The sequence below is a fragment of the Cyanistes caeruleus genome, chromosome 6 (genome assembly GCF_971803275.1).
Source record: "Cyanistes caeruleus chromosome 6, bCyaCae1.hap1.1, whole genome shotgun sequence".
Lineage (NCBI taxonomy): Eukaryota > Metazoa > Chordata > Aves > Passeriformes > Paridae > Cyanistes > Cyanistes caeruleus.
The window spans coordinates 54,447,549-54,469,305 of record NC_141706.1 but is presented as its reverse complement, the minus strand read 5'-3'; the positions used below and the strand labels follow the sequence as shown (position 1 = coordinate 54,469,305).

At 43.1% G+C, this 21,757-nt stretch overlaps 1 protein-coding gene across 5 annotated transcripts in view; it reads left to right on the top strand.

Annotated features, from left to right (window-relative positions):
* Positions 1–21,757, top strand: part of SYNE3 (spectrin repeat containing nuclear envelope family member 3) — a 59,939-nt gene that overhangs the window by 2,519 nt on the left and 35,663 nt on the right. The window contains exon 1 of one of the 5 annotated variants that reach the window (XM_086891941.1): positions 2,518–2,594. The exons of 1 other annotated variant lie outside the window; for it this stretch is intronic. Coding sequence is in view for 2 of the 4 variants with exons in the window: in XM_023927618.2 (XP_023783386.2) it covers positions 20,474–20,591 (118 nt within the window). In the remaining 2 variants the exon portion in view is untranslated. Of the gene's footprint in view, positions 1–2,517; positions 2,595–2,766; positions 2,918–12,818; positions 13,001–18,561; positions 20,592–21,757 lie in introns of those variants that run through there. 3 more of the 5 variants (XM_086891944.1, XM_086891939.1, XM_023927618.2) reach the window with 3 other exon arrangements.

Below are 21,757 nucleotides of genomic sequence, written 5' to 3'. Positions count from 1 at the left end.
GCCAACAAATGCTGTCCCTTCCACCCCAACTGCCATGTGACTCATTATTTGTATAACAATTTTGTGTTGCTGTACCCAAGAAAACATAAAGGAAAACATCCTAATACCTTGTAATACTAGTTTGTCATCAGTTATGAGCATGAATAAGTGGGTGTGTTACACTAATGAGAGAGAGCAGCTACCCTGCAGCATTTTAAGTGGTTCTCTGATACCCTACAGCTGTCATGCAGGCCCTCCTGTGCAGTAAGCCATGCCAAAACCATTGTTACATTTGCAGTATTTGGTGCTTTCCACCCAGTCTCTTGGGCATTCTGCTCATCACAGGAAATGCCTGAAAATGGTATATATTCACTGACTAAACAGTTGTGGTTTGGTTTATAGGCTGGGCTAACTGCTTCTAAAAATATATTCCTTACTTCCAAAGAAAGAGAGCTAGAGCTGCTGTTCTTTCCTTTTCAGAAGCCCTCCACCCTTCCGCACTGCTTGCAGTCATTCTAACCTCTCCTTTGTCATTTACGTGTGGTTTGTGGGCAGCTTTTTATTGTTTGGGTAATGCACTGAATGCTCATTTACTTAATGCCTGCTGTTTGCCTGTGTGTAGGGATTTTTGTAACTCAGCATGTACAAGCTGTTTGAGGGAGTAAAATCAGAGCCATGAAAGCCTCCACATGGGAAAATGCAGAAGAGGAGCTTCATTCAAGCAATTTTTAGATACAGTGATGTATTGTCCCCCACCAGCAAGCTTTCTGAATACAGGGGTTTGAAAGGTCTAGGTATGCAAAGTAACTTCCTAGGGGGTGGTTTCCTAAGGAATTAATCACTTTCAGTAACCGTATTTCATCTACTCACCAAGATAACTGATCCTGCTTTCTTAAGGCAAATTCACAAGTAAGATTTTATATTCTCTGTCATCTACCTATTCTAGATGCATTCCTTTGGAACACAACCCATTTGGATTGTATCCATTTCCTCACACTATTCCAAAGGTCATTGAGAGATATTCAGCTCTGAATTATCATGGGCAAGGGCAGTTGCATAGGCATAGATTCAATTTTACACAGTCTTTATGAACTTACTCCAAGTAAATAGCCTGTCAAAGCCAAACTAGCAAATAAATTATTTTCCAAATTAGATTAAAGGTTTGCAAAACAAAGAGTAAACAAGGAATTTACAACATTCAGTTCCCCTCTCAGTGGAAATTTCAAACATAGTCACCCCAAATTGTACTACTACAGTATGCCCTGTGGGCAGTGGAAGCTTCAAGGTCAGAGCCGACTGTGAAAGTACATTCATTACCATAAAGTTTTGACAGAATTTCCTATAACCTTTTCCACTGCTGGTGAGGGATAGGGATTCCTGATGCTTTGGGAGCAATATAAATACAGAGCTACTAGAGATAAGAGTGTGTTGGCACATGGATGACAGATCACCTTGCTGGTGTGGGCAGCACATACATAACTATGTATCTCGAGGCTCTTGGCCACAGAGCTGTTGTGTGTAATCAGAGATTTTTATCGCAAATAGCCGTTTTTCTGCTCGTTAGGCAGATGAACCGCCCAACTTCCCAGCAGCAGAGGGCAGCAATATAACCCCTGCCAAAGAGGATGGGTTAGTTCTTTATGAAATGCAAGCTTTTCACATGCTCATTAAGTTTGTTTACATTATATTACTGTTCAAATATGAAGAAGCTGTTCGTTCTTTCCTCCTTCCCTCCCAGTGGCTCAGCACACAGGCTCTCATATGATTACAACTTTCTGATGCTGCCGATGGAGCACAAGATGTTAATGACTCTGGCTTCTCTCGTTGGGCTGCAGAACCGACGCTGTGGTTGGCAATGCACCTCCACTGCTGCTCCTTTTGCTTCTGATTTTTTTTCCATAATTGAGCACACGCAGTAGACTTTGTGCCTGAATCAGCACTACAGTGGAAACAGGGTGGTTTTTTTACTAAGTTTTCGTTGGTGTTTTTTCCCCCCAAAATACCACCTAACGTATCCGGATGAATTCCTGTTGGCACTGCCGGTGGTGAGCTGGGGTTGTTTGATGCACGTGTAAGCGCTGAGATGCAGGCTGCCTGCCCGCCTGCTTGCTGACCATTCAGAAGAAGCACCAAGAGACTTCCCCACGTGTTGGCACGGATCGCCGGAGCTACCGGCACGGGCAAGGATCGCCCGGGGCTTGTCGCTCGGTGTTCGGTGACTCCCGGAGCTCCGAGTCCCCCAGAACACGATACTGTGAGAAACTCGGCTTCTCCTCTTCTGCTGCATTTTACTCCGCTAAAAATAGCCGAGCGCTCACCTGGCGCCCACGGCCACCGGCCCGCCGCCGCGGCCAGCCCTGCCCCGCTGCCCTCAGCGGGGGCTCCGCGGCCGGCGGCGCTGGCAGGGCGGGCCGGCCCGGCTTACATAACACCGCCCGCCGGGCCGGGCCGCGGCGGGAGGGCGGGCCCTCCGCGCAGCCCCCGGAGCGGCGGGGCCGGTGCCGGGCGGCCCCGCCGAGGCTGAGGGAGAGCCCGAGCGGCCGCGGCGCGGCGGGGGAGCGGCAGCGCGGCCTGGGGCTGCCCGCGGGGGAAGCGGCGGCGGCGGTGCCGCGGCGGTGAGTGCGACGGGCCCTGCCGCGCTGCTCGGGGCCTGTTGCCGGTGCTGGGGGGGCTGCGGGAGGGAGAAGCGAGGAGGCGGCGGCGCCTGGGACTGCAGCGTCCCGTGCCGTGCCGTGCCGTGGCGGCTCGGAGGGGCTCGCTGTCAGCTCCAGAGCCGCCTCCTGTTGCTCGGCGCGCCGGGGCAGAGCGCCGCCGGGCCAGCCCGCTCGGCTAAGGCGGGCAGCGGGCACCGCCGCGGCCGCAGAGAGCCATCGCCGGCAGGGCTTGTCCTTGCCGGGACAGCTCCCTGGGTACTACGAGGACTCCCCGGCTACTCCTGGTACACGTAATATCGTAGCTGCAGTAACTGCAGCATATCTCCCCAAGTAATATACGCTAAACGGGTGAAGCCTTTTATTTAGCTTCCTTCAGAAAATCGCATCTGCGAACGAGTGCCAGCCTGGTTCAGCACTTAGCTGCATTCTGCAACTTTTCTTCCTCAGATAGATGTCAGGCTCTTGCCAAAGCCGGTTGCTCAGCGTTACTGTCACATTTCTTCATCTGTAGGTCCCCACTGCCAGGACTCTACTGCGGTTTGCGAGGTCCCTGTTCCTCTTCTCCCTTTCCACTTCTCTCCCCTTCAAACCTCTTGGATACATCCTAGCTTGGCTCTGATTCCCCTTAAGGGGTCTTGACCTTGTCTCACATTTTCTTCCTAAACAGTTAGAAAGTTTCCCAGTTTTTGTGTTATAAGAGCAACTAACATTCTGTGTAACTTCTGTATGTAAAGTTCCCCCACACCCCAAGGTATAATAAGGCTTTGGTTTCTCATACATTTTTTTCTGCCATCTCTTTTATTCGCACATCCTTATTGGCTTGGCCTTGTGTGAGTTTAAATCTTTGTCCAGGAAAATTTTATTCATAGAAATAGATCTACTCAAATAGGTTAACAGACCAAAATCTGCAGGAATTATGCATGTATATGATGACTAATTTTGAGAATTATGGTTGCAAGACACTGCTTTTTTTTGCAAGTTCATCAGAGCAAGAATGCCTGTCTTCTTTGCCTCAAATCTAAGCCTGTCTGTCTTGAATCATTAATGAAAAATAAAATCACTATGCTACTCTTGCCACTTCCTTGCTGCTAGTTTTGGTTGTTACTTTTCAGCCCTTGGCATGGTGCACATCATCTGAAAATCTTTGTACACAGTGCTTGTTTTCTGGGGAAAGAATTTAAAAAATGCCACAGAACTTTAAAAGCTGATTGGTTGCCTCCAAGTGTTTTCCTTCTTTTCCTGAAAGTGTCTCAAATCTGCAGTTGTTGAGATGTACATCAGCTTGGCAGAGTCTCTGTGGCTGCCAAGTGTGTGAGCCAGTTGGATCTCAAGGAAATGTAACTTACTGCAATCAGTCCTTTGGCGACTTTTTGTTCCACAAGAAACAAACATCTTTTGGTGAGTCACAGTAACATTGTTCGCTACAAACTTGTTGTCAGGAAATGGAGTCTGACAATGCAGAGGGTCCCTCTATAAAAGCAGCTTTCCCCTACACCCAATGCTGTTTCCATGTTGTTTGTGAATCATCAGATCCGGAGTCCCCTCAAATTCGCAGGGAAGCCAGAATTAACTACCATTCAGGGTGTGGTATTGTGGTGCTTGCCTCTCTTGTTGTATTTATTTTGATAGTTCCAGTTCTTCCCTTCAGCTATATTTGACTGCTCCTTTCCCTCTCATCTTCGTCAGGACTTGTACCATGCCTCCAAGTCTCTTCCTGGCACATATGTCCTCTGTGGCCTTTGTGCACGCACCTCACAGCAAAGAATGTCTAGTTTTTCTTCAGGAAAAAGCAATTTTTTGTGCTCTTCCACTTACCTGTGGCTTACAAATCATCCTCAAATCTGTTGTATGCACTTGTGGATGCTTGGCCTCAGAATGTGGCTGTACCTGCATGCACATGACTTTGGAGAGCAATTCCACTGCCTGAGGGAATGCTCCACACCTGCATTGTGGCTTCAGAAAGATAACTGGCATCTGTTAGAAACAAGGTTTTTTGCTATCAGTTTATATATATATATATATATATACAGATACACACAGGTCTTGGTATGTGTCCCTTATGTAATATTTCTTTGCCATTTCCCAGTTTCAGCCAAGTATGACATAAGGAGAACAGCTCCAAAGTAATTAAGTTCCTGCAAATTTTGTAGAAACAGGCCAACAGGGAAAAGCAAGTCTAAAATCAGACACTTGCTAGTTTTCCCAAGTTTTTAGCTCAGTGACTGAGTGATACATTCATATTTGACAGCCTCCATTTGGCAATAATATGTTTGGTGCAAATGAAGTTGTAAAGAGAAAGGGAGAAGGATTTTCTGAGTAAATGCCCCTGAAAACTTCAAAGAATACAAGTAGCACTGATATGATATGTTGCATTTTGAATATGTGAACAGAACCTTGGTACAGTTCAGTGTATACTTTTAATTTACTTTACTTTAACACAGTTCTGTAGATCTGATTTCCTGAGTTGGCCTGGTCACAGAGTGCTTTGTTTTTACATCCCTGCATCTCCAGGGCACAAGTCCTGTCTTTGTTCTACCAGGCACACATTTGCACAAGCACAGAAGCTCTATGATCTCTGCTAGTGTCTTTATTTTATTTTGACAAAATTTCAAAGTTTAAAGACTGCCATCATATAAGCATAATTCCCATGAAGCCAAGCAAAAGCAGTGATCATACATCTTGACTCAAAATAATGTGTTCTGGCAGGACAGATCCCAGATCATTTGTAGCAATGACAAGATACTGGATTTCTGTTTTGATTTGGGTTTTCTTAACTGTTAGTCCTTGTCAGCTGCAGATAGGGTTTTGTGGCACATCTTTGATGTGTCCTCTCAGACTTGTTCTACCATATAGACAGGTGCAATGGTGTCCTTAGAAAAGGTCCCCTTATAACTGGATTGTGTATGTCCACATAAGGACTGAGGGCCAAGTGTGAATCCTGGTGATTCAGGCATGTGGAAGGAAAAAAACATTGTCCAGGAAAAACTCTTGAGCTCCAGGAATGTTAACAGAGGGTGTAACTGGCAAAAGAGTTTTTTGCTTGGCACATTTTTTATATGAAGACAAAGGTATCAGGCACCTGACATCAGTCAGAATAAATACCAGGTCCTTCAATACTGCTTTGAGTCTGGCTGAAAACCTTCTCACTGTCTTTGGAGTGCAGTAACTGGAATTCTCTTACTCTTGAAGGAAAGTATCTTTTAGGGTAGTGTTTACTGATGGTCAGTAATGTCTCAGCTTCTTCAGGCTGCAATTCCATGAAATTAAAACATGCAAAAGAGGTGGTCAGGATCCCTTTTGATCATGCAAGTCTGCTCTGCAAACAACTGAATGTTAGGAATTTAGTGCCTTTAGCTAATATTGGTTAAAGCAGTCTGAAATTACATGAGAAAAACTGAAAAGTGTCATTGTGTCATTAGTTGCCATCACATGCAGTGTTTAAAGTTCAAAATAGCCTGACACTGATTAGTTATAGGGCCCAAATGTTGCAGCTTTATATTTTCCTTACATTTTGGTCTGAAATGCAATTTTATTTCCTGAGGCTGATATTGACATATGCAGACTTCTCTTGTAATACTTCCAATGATTAGCTGCAGTGCTGTCAGCATCAACTTAAACACAGTCTTGTTCCTTTGTTTGAAAGTTTACTCTCCTTGTTTGTTTTCCAGTGTTTGTTGAGGGCATTACAGTTGAAGTATCAAGGAAATGGAGTCTTTTAAACTGAAAGTGGAGATCCTTACATGAGGAATGCTCCTTACACACTCTTCTGCAGAGCTGGAGCTTCCACATGGACCAATGACTCTACAACATGCTGTTAGACATTGCTGTGGATTCACTGCTTCGTAGACTTAGAGTGAATTGCTGCTTATCATATGTATTGCTGAGAAATTGTATCACAGGATGGTAGTGTCTTAATTACAGAAAAACTATTCAGACAGTAGAGCCCTGGGGTATTTAACTTCAGGTATCTGAAGTGGCCCCACCTCAGTGCTGAGGAAAGAAGTTCTGACAGGAGCGGCGCTTCTCACTGACACCCCATATCAGGTTTATAAGCAATCTTTGACATCTTTCTGTGCACACAGCTTAAAGTGTATTTCAAGGAAAGTGCATTGATTTCAAGGGGGTGTGTGGAAACATTTCTTTCCCTTAGACAGAACTGACTTTTAATGTCTCTGCTGTTATAAGCTTCTTTTCTATGTTACACTTAAACAAAAGACATGGGCTTGATATGAAGTCCTTCATATCAAGGTATTTCAAGGGAATTTCTGCTTTGACTATAATAGACTGAGGATTACAGGGCAGTCTCAGCCTTGGGCTATCACTTAACAGGTGCATAAAAAAGCATACTGGAAGAAATTAAGAGATAGCAGGAAACCAGGAGAACCAGGAGATTGTAATTTGATTGGAATCCAGGTATCAAGCTGTGGATTGTTTGTTTTGTTCTTGATTGGTGTTTATTTAGTGGTGTTGGAAGGTGAAATAGCTGCTGTTATAGTTGTGCTATGCAGAAAGCCTTTTGAGAAACGTGACAGTAAAACATGAGAGCCCCACGAGGGATAGCTTGGGCAACTTACTGTTACAGCAGCAGATAGAGTGCCTGTCACCAGGGAATCCTAGACACACTTTACATAAGGCTGCACGCTGCTCCTCTTGATTATGATTATAATGAGAATAGAAGGAACCTACAACAATCACCTGGTGAAACTGTCTTGACTTAGAGGCTGAGCAAAAATTGAAGCATATTATTAAGGGCATAGAATGCCTCAGACAGCGACAGGCTTGGGGCATTGACAGCCTCTCTAGGAGGCTTATTGCAGTGTTTGACCAGCCTGCTAGGCAGGAAGTACTTCCTAATGTCCAGACTAAATCTTCCTTAATGCAGCTTTGCCTGCCACAAGTTTGTTCTGTGATCTTGAAGGAGCATGTACAGTCAGAGGTTTAAAATGGGACCAGTGATGTTGGATGCTTTGTGTGTTGTTGGGTCTGTCAAAGGCTGCATTTGAATGATAGATGCTGCTGAGTGCACCAGTGCCTTCATCTGTGAAGTGAGACAGTAACATCTTATCCCACAGAGTACACTTGATGTGTGTGGCAGCTGTATTGTAGGTACCAGGCAGGAGGGTGTCACAGGTGTGACAGAGTAAACCACCCACAGTGGATCTGGGTACTTGGTTTTATTTAAAAACCAAGATTGGAGTTTTCACCCTAAAAGATTATCTCACACACTGACTCGCCTACTCACTCATCTGGACTGACACAACAGCAGTAATAAATTAAACAGTGAAAAAAGTGTAGGGGTTACTTTTGGCTGTGTTTTATCTCCATCTCACATAGAAGTGATGTGTGATTTAAAGCATTACATGCTTGTGTTATTTTCCTACCATTATAATGAGGCAATTGTATCATAAAAACATGTGTTGTTTCTGACTGAGGAGCAGTTTGAGATGTAACAGCTGGTCTTTATCCAGGCTCTGTACCCTGTTGTCAGTGCAGCCTGAAGGAGTTCAGGGAAGCTGAAGGAGGAAAGTGTACTGATGTACTCACTGCATTTTCAATCAGCTACATGCAAAGACAGGGTCATGTGAGAAAATATCCTCCTGCCTTAAAGTTTATGTAACTAAGTAAAATAAATCATTTCTGTCAGTTCTGAAGCTGTCAGTTCTTCCCCAGGCTGTGCATTTCCTTTAGCTTAGATGACTGATTTTTCTTAATGCAAGAGTCTTTGCATGAGCACTCGAGTCTTCGGTAGTGGTTATATGAATGGCAGATGTCAGCATTGGGCAAATGTAGGTGATGTTTCTTATGTAAGTCAGCAGAATTGGTGTATTGGTGCAGCAAGTTAAGCACAGGCTTTGTGTGAAGTATTAAGACTTTAACGCTGGCTAATAACACTGGATCAGTAAACACCACAGACGCGCGTTAATTTAGATCTCCAGATTAAGAAAGCACCCAAGGAAAAATTGACTTGTTACCTTTCTTTTAAGTCCACAGGAGTCAGGGTAGAAATCTTGGCTCTGTGACAGTATTGCCCTTAGCTTTACCAGAGCCTGGGATTTTCCCTTGTCTTCTCAGATTATAAACCTGCCAACTCCATTAGTTGTGCTGTTGGTGTGAAATGCCAATCTACAGAAAATGTCTGCAGCCTAACAAAAAGAAAAATATTTCAAGCATCTTTGGGTTGGATTTTTTTGGGGGGTTTTGGGGTTTTTTGTTTGTTTGGGGGTTTTCATTGTTGTTTTTTGGTTGGTTGGTTTTTTGGGGCGGGGGGGTTCTATTGGTTGGTTGGTTTGGTTTTGTTTGATTTTTTTCTACAAGAGAAATTCCTGTTTGGGATGGATCTACTAGCAACCCTAAAGGTATTTTTGCCTTCAGCATTACTTTATTTCTCCCCTCAGGTCTTTGTTTCTCCAGCTATTGTATATTTTGATAATATAGGTTGCCTAGAAAGGTTGCAGAGTCTCCTCTGGATAGACTCAAAAGTAATCTGGACACAATCCTGAGTAACATTCTTTACGAGGGTACCCAGACTGACAGGGAGGCTGGATTAGATGAGCTCCAGTGCTCCATTCCAAGCTCAGCCATTCTGTGATTCTGTGAATACCTCATGATGCAGTAGAGCTGGTGCTGTCACTCTGGTCTGCAGAGTGAGGTACTATTTGCTGTCTGATGAAAGAGCTGAAGGTGTTTATAAAAGCCATTTTTATAAGTAATTATGTCGACAGTTTTAATCCCAATACTTAAAATGTCACAGCCCCATTTTTTTTTTTTTTAATTCTTTTATTGTTGAATAGCTGTTGTTAGTCAGTGCTGAGGAATCTACCTGGATGTGCTTCAGTGCTCTGCAGGTAATTGTTTTCTATAGTGCCCTTCCTATGTCAGCTATCACTGGTATTTGTGAAGTGCTGTTATTGCTGCTACTAGCAGGTTACACCTTAGTTTGGGGATTTGCAAAGAGATGTTTTTCTCAGTTAAGCAACTATATCAGCAGCTAACCCACTTTTTGGTTCTTTTAGTCTTGCTCAGGTCAGATCTGACATTTTTCAGAGTTTGATTTGGTGTGTGGGTTGAGTTTTTTTGTTTGTTTCTTTTAATGCTAGCTGGTAAATCAAAATACTCTTTTGTTTGTTTGTTTGGTTTGGTTTCTGTTTTTTCTTGCTGAATGGAACAGAGCATAATGATGAGCCAGACCTTTAAGATGCTCAGCTTGCCAGGTGGGACACATGAATCATTAGGCTGTGCATAATGATGAGGTTCTTCATAGCAATTCACTATTTACACAGAGTGAAACCGTGTAAAAAGAGAGATCAAGAGCTTGACACCTGTTGTGCTATCCCTGCCAGTGCCTCCGAGCCCAGTACTTAGGACAACCTGATTGCTTGATGTGTTTCTTTTCTGAGAAGTCCTTTCACAGCAATTCCAAACCAGATTCTCTGGTGAGAAGTACTTGCACTGACAGTCCCTTTATATCAATGTTATTCTAATTCACACTAAAATATAGTTAGAAAATATGATCTGCAGAGTAGTAAGAATATATAACACAGTTGCTATGGTTGAAGAAAAATTTCCATACTGCTGCTCTGTTTCCTATCTGAGGGGTTTCACAGCTCTTTGTCAGAGCTCAAACAACACTTTATAATTTATAACCCTTGCAACCCTGCTGGGGTGACAACGTCTGTCTCCTGAACAGTTAGAGGACAAATCATCACTGCCTGCTTGAAGATGAAGACTGTTAGTGGGCAATGTGGCCATTCTGCCCAGAGTATCACTTACAGTAGGTTAATCAGAGGGGCAGTGTAGTCATTTAACTGCATGGGCTGCACTGCATTTGCAGAAATGTTTTCCTTTGCAGTGCCCGTGGGCTGCCGGGTAATCTAAGATCATCCAACAGATGTGTTACAAGAGTTACAGCTACAGCAGATGTTACCACAGTTACAGATGTAACTGAATCCTGAATCCATGTTTGAACTTAGACATGTCAGACCTAAGAAGGGGCTGTTCAAATGCTTTCCACTCCCGTAACAAAAATGACAGCTGGCCAGAAGAGTGGGAAAAACAGTTTCATCCCTTGCTGAAACTGAAAATGGACTTCTTTGTACTGGAAAGAAGAGAATGGCAGGTCACATGTTGTGGGGACATTAGGAACATTTTGCTGAACCTGGTTTCCTTTAAAAATATGGAAAAATATAAAATCAAGTTTGCTCTAAAGGGAATTATGCTCAAATGGTAATGTGGTATTTATATATATTTTACATATGTTGTGATATTAACTTACAGAAAGTTTTGTGGGGAATGCTGCATTTTTCAGTGTTAGTTTGAGCCTCTCATTTTTGCCTCTAGCTTGTGGCTGTCTGTACTCACCAGAGGAGCTCCTTTGCCTTCTAGATTAGTCATCCAAAGAGACTGATTCTTACCTTATTTTAGAAGCTGCTATGCACAGCTGATGTTAGCCATGAATGCTTTGTTTCCTCAGTACTATTTAGTTTCAGTGTGTTTTTTTAATTTTTTTATTTTTTTTTTTAATCAGGACTGTGGCAAATTTGCAGTGTCTATGGAAATACTACAGGAGAGAGAGAACAAGGGAAAAGTGATAAAGGGGTTCACTTATAGGCATTTAAAACCTCCCCTCCAAACAACCTAATTCTAAAACAACCATGATTTGACTTTCAGACGTGGACCAATCTCCAGTTTACATCCCCTAGGCATCGTATAGTTTAGTCTGCATGCCTATGTGTTTTGAGATGTTCTTATCCTGATGTGTTATGGGATATTAATATAGTTCTAAGGATTATTCATGTTAGCAAAAGGTTAACAAGACAATTGGAAAATAGCTGGTATATCATTTCGCTCCCTAGAGGTACAATCAGCACAGCATTGCTAACTCTTAAGATGTATCTATCTCCTCTTCTGTCCCTTGGGTTTTTTTTCACCAAAATTCTGTTTGGTTGCCTGCTGAGGTCACCACTGCACATAGGGGCCACAGCTTGTCTGAGGCTGCTGGTCTTCAGTTATTTCTCTGTATTAGCAACTTCACAGGCCTAGCTTGATAAACATTTTCTGTTCCACTTTTGTTCTTCCACCTAGGTTTTCATCCATCTTTGTCCCTCTCTTAAGTTTTTCCCCATGCTCTTCCTTTGTGCTGATTCTAAAAAGGTGGAGAGACTCTAAGTCTTATCCCTGTTTTTACATGTAGCTTCTAATTTGGAGGTAGAATTCAAGCCAGCTTTTCCCCCCATGTTTTGCTTTCATTGATTTCTCCACCTCTCTTCCATATTAGTTGTAATTCTAGAAATACTTCTCAGTGTAGTATAAAGTATGACACACAGCAACTAAAAATGTTGAGAGATTGTTTGCCTTATGGACTTGCTTTGGATTTACACTAACTTGAGTAAGTGGCATCTGTTTTGGTCCTGGAGTGTATTAGATCTTCACCATTGGATCTAGATGCACCAGTAGTGGGTTTTATTGAATGTCTAAAAGCAGGATCTTAATTAATCAAGGGAGAGTGCTGCTTTATATTTTCCAATAGTTTTGGGGAATTAGGAAAGGAGAATTCATCCTCCATCTGCTCCATCATGAGGGACAGCTAATGCCTACAAAGTACATTCCATTCAGCCAAATTGTGCAGCAGAGGTATTTCCTGAAAATATCAGCTGACCTCCTTTTTGTCTTGCATGATTGTAACTGAGAGCAGAATCTAGAATAGTGTGTCAGTATGTGAAGGGAATTTCCAGCTAGGACCTTGAGAGTAAAAAAAGAAGTGGAAGAAGTGGAAAATTACTATTATGTTAGAGCATGAGTTAATGATTTCTAAAATCTCAGCTCTGATGTACCTGTTTGCACTTTTACTTCTCACTGGTCTTCATCCTGTGTATTCTTGAGTAGTTCCCATTCAGCAAACATCTGTCAGACGTAATAATTTCAAGCATTAATCCTTACAGGAATTAACCAGCTTGTTAGTTGATGACCTGAACTAGATAGTTTCTGGGGATTATTGCTATTTAAATCTCACCTACGTTTTAAACAGTGGCTGCATGCCCTGCTCTGGGCTTCTTTTCTTTCTTTTTTTTTTTTTTTGTTTTGTTTCTGCACTGATATATCTTTGGATTGCCATCTCCTCTTTCACTCCCACAGCACGGGAGGAGGCAGAGAGGAAGTCCTGTGCTTCCTCCTGTGCTAGTAAGGAGGAAGCCACTGGTTTCTCTTCGTGCCAGACTTGCTGGTGCTGCCAGCTGTGCCAAATTGCTGTTCTAACGCTCAGTGGAGGCCAGGCTGGATTGCGCTTGCCATGCTGGGAGCCCATCAGGAAACTTTGATGGAATCACCACAGACTTTTACCTACTCTTTTTACCAGATTTCCCAGGATTTTGGTAAGGTTTTTACAAGGTTACTTTTATTTCATAATGTAGTGAGACAGTTGTGGCAGGCAGTGTGTCTGTGTCTTTTGGCTCCTAACAACTTTTGCACTCGTTTTCTGCTTTACATTAAATTTGCCAGAGACGTGGAAGTGTTAAAGATATCGAGTGTCTTGAAATCTCAAGGATTTGAATTCTAGTGAAAGGGGAAATAGAAGTCACTGTCCTGCTGCAGGAGAGCCATGAGTGAGGGTTGTGGCAATACCTGGCTAGTGAAGGCGCCAGGATCGCCCATTGGCGCGCTTCTCTCCAGAGCGAGCCCATGGCTCCCCTCCTGCCTGGTGCCAGGGGAAAGGGTGGGAGGGCCCAAGGCTGAGGGCCCACTGCAATGAAATGAGGCCTGATAAATTGTTTTGTAAGCAGCAGGCCAGGATGGGGAGCTCCTTGATGTAAGGCAGGAGAAAGGAAGCCAAAATATCCCTAGTGTGGTGTGCACCAGAAGGGCTGGAGATAAGGGACAGTCGGTGAAGTTAATAGAGTCTGTTAGGAGCTGGGAGTGTGGCTGGTGCTCAAGACATGATATCAGCTTTTACAGCCCCAAAATGTTTGCTGAACTGGGACTGCTGAGATCCCTTCCCTGAAGTGTGGTTTAAGGTCGCATATATAACTGTTGAAACGTGACCTGGGGGTATGCAACAGGTGAAAAAACGGAGACTAAAGAAATTCAGATTTATTTTTTAACTAGGGAGCATAGTTTGCACAAACAGTGCGGCTTGTGCTGTGCTCATTGAACCCAAACAAGGTCATTGGAGGTTCTGCTCTGTGGTGCTTCAGCAATTGTCCTCATCAGAGCTGCACATATTTTCCTTCAGGAAGATGATAACTGTTTTCTCCTGTTTTATGAATCAACCTTTTGCAAGGTACCTGCTGAGGCCTGAGCTGTAAATTGAAAGGGAAATAGTGGAGAAAAATTTCAGTGATATGAAATGCCTTTAAAATACAGCAGGTATTTGCGTTATCTTTAGAAGATAGCTTTGGAGACTAGTGGGAAGATATTTTTATTTCTTTTAGACCAAAGCTGAGTTTGTGTCATGATGTCTATTACTCCTTCTAGAATAATTACTCGGGTTAAACACATCTATAGCTTTATACCTTTTCCTTCTTCCAAGCATTTGAGAGTAGGTAGTGCTGCGTGTGCCCGTGTGTGTGTGCAAACCCTCGCTGTTGCTGTCTCTGTGTCAGCTCAGCCCCAGGGGTACGGCCTGTCATATTTAGGGTGGAATTTCCAAACTGGCTGAGCAGCAGCACGCCCTGAGGCCCCCTTGGGCCCGGATGGAGCCGAGCTGCCTGCCTCCTCTCTTCAAACCTCGCAGTACTCCGTTTCTAAAAGGCAGTTGCTAGTGGACGATAGGAGTGAAAAGAAAAGCACTGGCTTTACTTGTGCAGCTCAGCACGGTGTTTATCTGCGATCACAGCTTTAAACACTCTCTGTCCCTCTGGCTGGGGGATGGCTGCTGGCAAACGCGCTCACTGCTGGGCCCTGCTGCCGCTTCGCTCTTTGCTCCGCTTTGATGAATCTCAGTAGGAGCAGGTTCAGATCCCCTCTGGGTTTATAGACTGCAGGACCGCAGTCCCCGATCAGGCTTAGAAGGCTGCTAAAAGCGTTCTTCCTGCACAGAGGGGTCTGTGCAGCCAGACCAGACGTGGCCCTGCTCCTCAGCCCACAGCGCCTGGCCAGCTCACACGGAGGCAGGGTGACAAAGACGTGGAAACTGCAGTGGTTCAGGCAAAAATGAGTCACGAGAAAGCAGCCTGTTAATTCAATTCCAAAAATGTTCTCAACCACCCGAAATTAATTTATAAGCACCGTTTTTTCAGTGGTCTACTTTGTTTCTGAGCTTGGGAATGAGGTTGCTGGTGGTTCCAGTAGTGTGTTTTGTTTGGGACAGGCAGGCCGTGTTTGCCTGTGGGTTTCTCTGAACACAAACCATTGATGTTTTGCAATATAAAGCTTGGCATTATCAGATTAATGCAAATAGTACTTTTAATTATGTACAGAGTGCTGAATGTTTAGGTATAGCTGTTTACTGTTTAGGTGTAGCCTCCTGTATGTTCTTGACAGCATTTCAAGTGTTCATCTCTTTCAGGGGTTGTTTTTCTTTCTCTTTATATAAACAGATCTTTCTGTTCCATGCAAATTAAAATCTGCTATTTTTTCCATAGCCATATGCTATGATCCCAAGAAAATAACTCTTAATCAACAGCTTTAGTATCTAAAATTAGTATTGTCCTACTTGCTACTTTTTTTTTTTTCAATTCCATAAGTCTCACTTTCGCTGTATAAATGTATCATTAATGTAACTGAATTGATAATGTTTTGAGAGAGATATCTGAAAAATCTTGTCTTGGGGAGTTAGTCCTTCAGCTGTTTTAAATGGGGCGAAAAAACCTGTGCTCTTAAAACATACTTTCAAAGTACTTGCAATTGGCTTTGTTTCTAAGAAATATTTCCGGTATATACTTGACTCTAAAGATTTATTAGCTTAAAAGCTGTGTGCTTGGTGCTCCAAGTTACACACTCAGAGGTGCAATAGTCAAATGATAGTAAAAAGAAGATTTTAACACTGATCTTGTAAGGGGAAAAAACTGCATGTGTGAAAACACCCCAGATCCAGATGTGGAAACAGTGATGCAGAATAGGAAAGAATACAGACTTGCAGACAGATGGACATCCTGTAGCCCTGAGCATATTACATCTGTGGACCACTTCAGAACACTGAATTCCTGAAGAAGGTGAATTATCTCACCTCTGGTACGGTTCCTTGCCTGGAAGTGTCCCTCTCTCACACTGACACCCTGTGGAATTGCAGGGCTGCTACCCCAGGGTGTCCCACCACAGCCTGTGGTTCAGTGCAGTGAATCCCTTTCCTGGTGTGAGATCCAGCCCATGCTGAGGCCACATGCTCCAGCTGGGCTTAGGGTCTCTGAGTATCTCTGGTTCCAAGGGCATGGGTGGTGGAAGCACTGCAGCTTGCACAGAGCAGTGGCAATGCAGCTGAAAGCTCTGACAGCCCTTTCTTCCCTCCATCACTCCATGTCCCTAAGTACACACTGATACTTTGCTTTCATTGCCAGACCCCTTCCAACTTGTCCTCTGTAATCTGTTTGGGACAGAGGTATTGTCCTTGTAACTGTAGGGCACATCTGCTCACCGAGGATGCTGTGACAGCACGCTCATCGTATGTGACTTAACACTCTGGAGTCCTGATTGTGACACTGGCCCTTGGGAGCTGCCATGTGACAAACTGCACACAAACAAGGAGAGATGTTCCCAGCTAGCAGGGAAGATGGGAAATTTCTCATTAGGATTGTGATGCCAAACCAAAGCTAAGCAGCACAGCTGGGGTATTAAGGATTGCCAGGAAGAGTTACTTGGGAACAGTCTGCAGAGCAAAACTAATTTGCAAAGTATATTTGGCAAATAGGGATAACCACACCTTTGAGAAAATGAAGTTGTCTGTACACAAGAACATGACCAGCAAAAGAGGAATGATTTATCAGATATATTATTCACTCTGAATTGTTCACTGATCTCTAGCCAAGGGGCAGATACCACAGAGGTTTACTAGTCAGGTATATCAGTGCTGTGACTGGCACCCAGTACTGAGGGATCTTACAGTCTGTGGAGAGCAAGTGGGAGATAATTGAATACATAAATTCTAGTCTCAGAGACTGTGAAACAAATGCTGTTGGATTGCAGGGCTTTTTTGCTGGCTGACTGATGGCAAAACTCAGGGAGGTGACAAAAGTTGAAACCAAATCTACTTGGGAACTTGTCCCCAGCTGCTCAAGATGTAGATTGCTGGTAAACCCACAGATATCTTTTGGGTAATTTACCCATCAGATTCCCTGGACCTGAAGAATCTCTGCTGAACTTATAGAGCAGAGGTGTTTAACTTGTGATTTCCCAGACTAAAGTGTCTGTGAATGGTAACTAGGAAAATGAAGGCTCTTGTCATTAAGTTTGAAGTCACTAAAAAGATATCTACATCTCAGCAGAGACACTTGAAATGGTACAGATTAGAAAAGGCTGAAAATCACCCTCTGCAGCATTTATTAACAGAATCTTCGACTTTGTTCTTGTCCTTTCAAGTATTTCCTTATTGCTTAGAGGCAAGAAACAAAGTGCCTTTGAACCCAAATTGTTATCTATAAAAGGGATAGGATAGTCTTACTTCCCAGGAGGGCTGACTGAATAAATGCTCTAAAGATTGTTTTTACCTCAATAATGTGGGGATAGAAAAGCAAAATCTAAACCAGGCAGTTATCTAATACAGATACTCTGTCTCCTTGATGGTAAAAAAAAGTTGCAGACCAGAGCTAAACCCTGCATTTTACTTATCTAATGGAATCATGATAGACCAACCCATCTCCTAGTGACCTGGAAATGCAGAAGTTTGGGTGTGGAGAGTATGGAATGGGGAGAGATTTGTAATTAAAAGTCCTCACTTACTCTTTTTACTTCCAGATGGCTTGAAGATTGAAATAAAAAATAAAAACACTGTGATCAGATCCATTGATTATCACTCCCTAGAAGGGAAGATGGCCCCAGGACCCAATTCTACCTTACTTATATGCTATGATTCCATTTGGGTATAAAACTATTTTTAAATTTCAAACCCTTTTTTTAAGGAAATGGCTTTTTAGATCTGTTCCCCAGCAGTCTTAGGAAACAAAAAGATATCCCGCTTGTACTGGCTCTCACCAAAGTCTGAAATTAGTTTTTAAACAAATGGCTGGAAAAAAAATCAGGCATTTTTTTGATAATTCGCCTGCAAAGAACATGTCTCTGCTTTTCAGTTTTTGGTAGCAAAGAGAATATTGTCAGGTGTGATCATGTTGTGGCAGATGTCTTGCTTTAGCTATTGATTCCCTGTGGTTTGTTTTGTAAGGGAGAGGAAGAGGCTATGATATGGATGAGTGCTGTATGTACTCAGAACGTTGCATTCCTTGGTTGAAGGGGACGCTTGTAATGAGGATATGGATGTGTTTATTCCAAAAAACCCTATTCATAGTCTAGCTTGTTAATTAGGACAAACAATTGCTGACTGTCATAAACATTCACTGCCAATGACACAGGAGAGGGCTGTGTTGGAAGATGGCCAAGGTGATAGGATTGTGTTTTGAGCCGATGGAAATATCTACACCTTTTATTTGAAACCTTGAGAGCTTCTGCACCTACTCGGGCAGTTTAACTGGGCTCTGCATGGGTGCACTGCTGTCCTGGAGGCTTTCAGGAAGGCTGGTAAGACTGGCTGCTTCCAAAATTCACAGTAGCTCCTCCTGGAGGAGACCAAGAACATTCAGCTTTAGAAAGGCAAGGGTCAGAGCTCTGTGGTCTGTGCCAACTCCTGACCTCTGCTCCAATCTGAAGCTGACAGACAGAGCTCCCAGCTCTGTGCCTCTTCAGAGCTCTCTTTATAGTCTAAATTATCCCAGATACAATTCCCAGAACCAAAATTGCTTCCACACTCATACATTTGTCTAAAATTTGATACAGTTCAGTGAGCTTTTTTCTTTTTTTTTTTTTCACGTTCAATCCCAGAACCAAATGAAAAGGGTTATGAAGAGTTTGAAGTATTTCAGTAATTTGAAAATAGTCTCCCTAATGGTGAGTGGTTTAAATTTTCCTGGAGCATTTTTGTACTTCTATTTTTGTAAGAACTGTGTTCTGGAAACTAGTCAAGTAGTACGTGAACATAAGAATCCAAGACATATTGAAACCATTCAAAAGCCTGTGTTCTATAAATGTAGGGTTTAAAAGAATGTGTAAAATGGGAGTGGTTGTAAGAACTGTTTTAAGAGATTTAAATTTTTAAAAAAATAACAAACACGAACCAAAAACTTGAACCCCTGTATGACTGGCAGAAAGAAAATAGTACATTAGTAAACATTTCAAAATAATAGGATAATCCTAAGAAAAAGAAACTGCGCTTGCAAAATAATTTTAAAAGCTCTCAGTAGTGTATTACAAATATCGAATAAGTAAACCTTGCAATGTCCCAGAAGAGTTATTAGATGCACAAGCATGGCTCCTGCAGTGTCTGTACTCAGGGAAGAACTGCTCAGAGAAATTTGGGGCAGCGAGTGCCACGTGGGTCACACGAGGGGTGATCTCTGTCTGTGTCTGTGTCAGGGTCTGCAGGGGAAACCCAGACATGTCCATGGCTCCCAGAGCTATAATGCAGAGCAGAGACAATTCATTTATATGAAGATGGCTCCAAGACCACAGCTGAAACAAAGCTGCCTCTGCATCTCTTCAGCCCAACACAATTGAAGCAGATTTCAAAAGCAAAACCCAGCTTGCTGTCGCTTTGGATCTCATTAATTTGTGGGGTATTCAGCCTGTGGGTGAGCTGGGGTACAGCGTGTGTGTCCCCCAGCATCCTTCCAGCTGCCCCTTCTCCAGGATTTTGGGAAGAGGTGGTAGGCTGCAGTACTCTGACTTCCCTCCTTGCTGAATGGTTTTGTGCTTGGACAAGAGAGCAGGAGAGGAGTGATGCTGACTTGAGACAAGTGTGTGCTGTGTCAGGTGTTCTCCTTTCCCTCTCCCAAAGGTGCAGATATCCCCTGTATGTGACTGAGCCTCAGACAAACCAGTGCAAACCAGTGCTGTGGGTGTGCAGGGGTCTGGCAGAGCTGGGCAGGGGCTGAGGCATCATCCCTCTACATGTGTGCCTACCCAGACACTGCCAAGCCGTGTTCTGGGGGTCATGGAGGGAGATTCAGAGGAGGTAGGAAGAGTTCTGTTGTGGGAGAAGTTCAGCTACAGGTTTCTGCAGGTAATCTGTCTTACATTTTCCTGTTCCTAAAATGTGTTTTTTGTAACCTGTGGATATACTACAGGAGCTTCTCCTGAGTTAGTTCTGTTTAGCAGCCTGAAATACGCTTCTTTGTTACCTCTACCAAGAAGCTGTTACTGCATCTGGACAAATAAAACTTGGTTTTGCTCAGCATCTCATTATCTGTGCCAGAATTTCTTATGCATAGTTATTGCCCTCATTTAGTAACATGTATAGAGATGCCAGGTGATTTCTACAATGTGAATGCGCTTTCCACAGTATGAATTAAGACACTGACTCAAGTCATTAAATGGAAAGCAGTTTTGAACAGCTGGATGCGTTTGAAAATAACTGTGAGAAAAACAATTTTGTACAAATGTCTGAGAGGATGTCACTGGTGATTAAGGGAAGACATTCCATGACAGTGGGTCCCAGAGACCGAGCCTGGGATAGGGGCTGTTGCACTGCTGTACAGGTGTGTGTGAATGATGGCTTTGCACAGCTCTACAGCTCAGGTCTTTTCCAGGAACCACTGTGCCTCCTTTGTCCTTTTTGTACTGATCAGGGTCCAGAAGTATTGCACAATTTCACGTCCAGAAGCATTGCTCAATCTTTTAGTTCCAGTGATGCAACAGAAATGGGCTGAATGCTGTTGAACTTTCATCCACTAATCATTAGTCCCAGCTTTAGAAGAATTTGCAAAGGAGTTACAGATCTTGCCATATCTCAAATAGACAACAGTTGTTCTTCCTCCCAAGCAGACAGTAAGTCAGAAATCATACTTTTACCTTGCAGGTATAAATCATGCTGTTAGTGCTTGGGAAGGGTTCCAGAACAAAAGTCTGGTGCTCTAGCTGATTGCTTCAGCCAGCATCTGGCTGCCCTGCATAGAGGGAGGACAGGAGGGCTCAAAAGGCAGCCCAAAATCATATCAGATATTGAAGGTTGTATCTACTATGAAATCCACCTGGGCATTGAGTCCATGCTAAATGTAATCATCTTTGTGGTACTAGATACAGGAATTGCTTGGTCAAAATCAGTCAGTGATGTTTTATGCCTTTACTTAGAGTAGCAAAGTGTTTCTCTTCCTTTGCAAGCTGGTGATCTTAATATTGAAATAACTTTTTTTGTGGTTTCCTGTGTTGACTGCTTACATGGACTGACTGTGTGTGGGTTGGGGGGGGTTGTTACTGTGAGGTTTTGGCAGAAATTCCTTGTGCTCAGACAGCAGCAGCATGAGGGCAGAGTGTGAGGGGGGTTTTCTTCCTGTTGGAGGACTGTAGGTTTTCCACTGCTTAACCATGTTAGATTGCCCTCAACTTTTTGTAAAAAATAGGACTAGTATAACATCATGTTCTCTGTTGGCTACTCCATGACTGGAGTACTGAAGCCAATTTTAAATATGATATGGATGTTTCCAGGAATAGAAACCTCTCCTAGGAAATTAATGCCACTTCTTGTCAGGGTCTATCCAGCAAATGCACTGTGAGTTTTTGTTTCACAATGGCATAACTTGGAATCACCACAGCTCATCCTTGAGTATTCAGAAACTGCCTAGAAATGTATATATGTATGTAACAAGGGGAGTTTTAGGGGACAGTCCCTCTACAACTGCCAGATATAGTGAGAAATGTTAATGTGAAATTGAGTTGGTTTTCAGCTGTAATGAGATTTCTGCTCCTTTCCAAGAACTGGGTTATTGTAGTTCAGAAATGTCAGTTCTGAACCAGTTATAGTTGGAGAAGGATGAAGCTATCTAGCAATTCACTGAGAATAACATTACTCCATTAGCTGGCTTCTTCTTTAAGACTCTTGTGATGTAAGTCAATGATTTTGGCTTTAATTATATATCCTGTCATTTTTTATATTTGAGAGAGGGAGGGAATAGCTGCCCCATGCTACACCACCCTGGCTAAATCCAGTACATCCG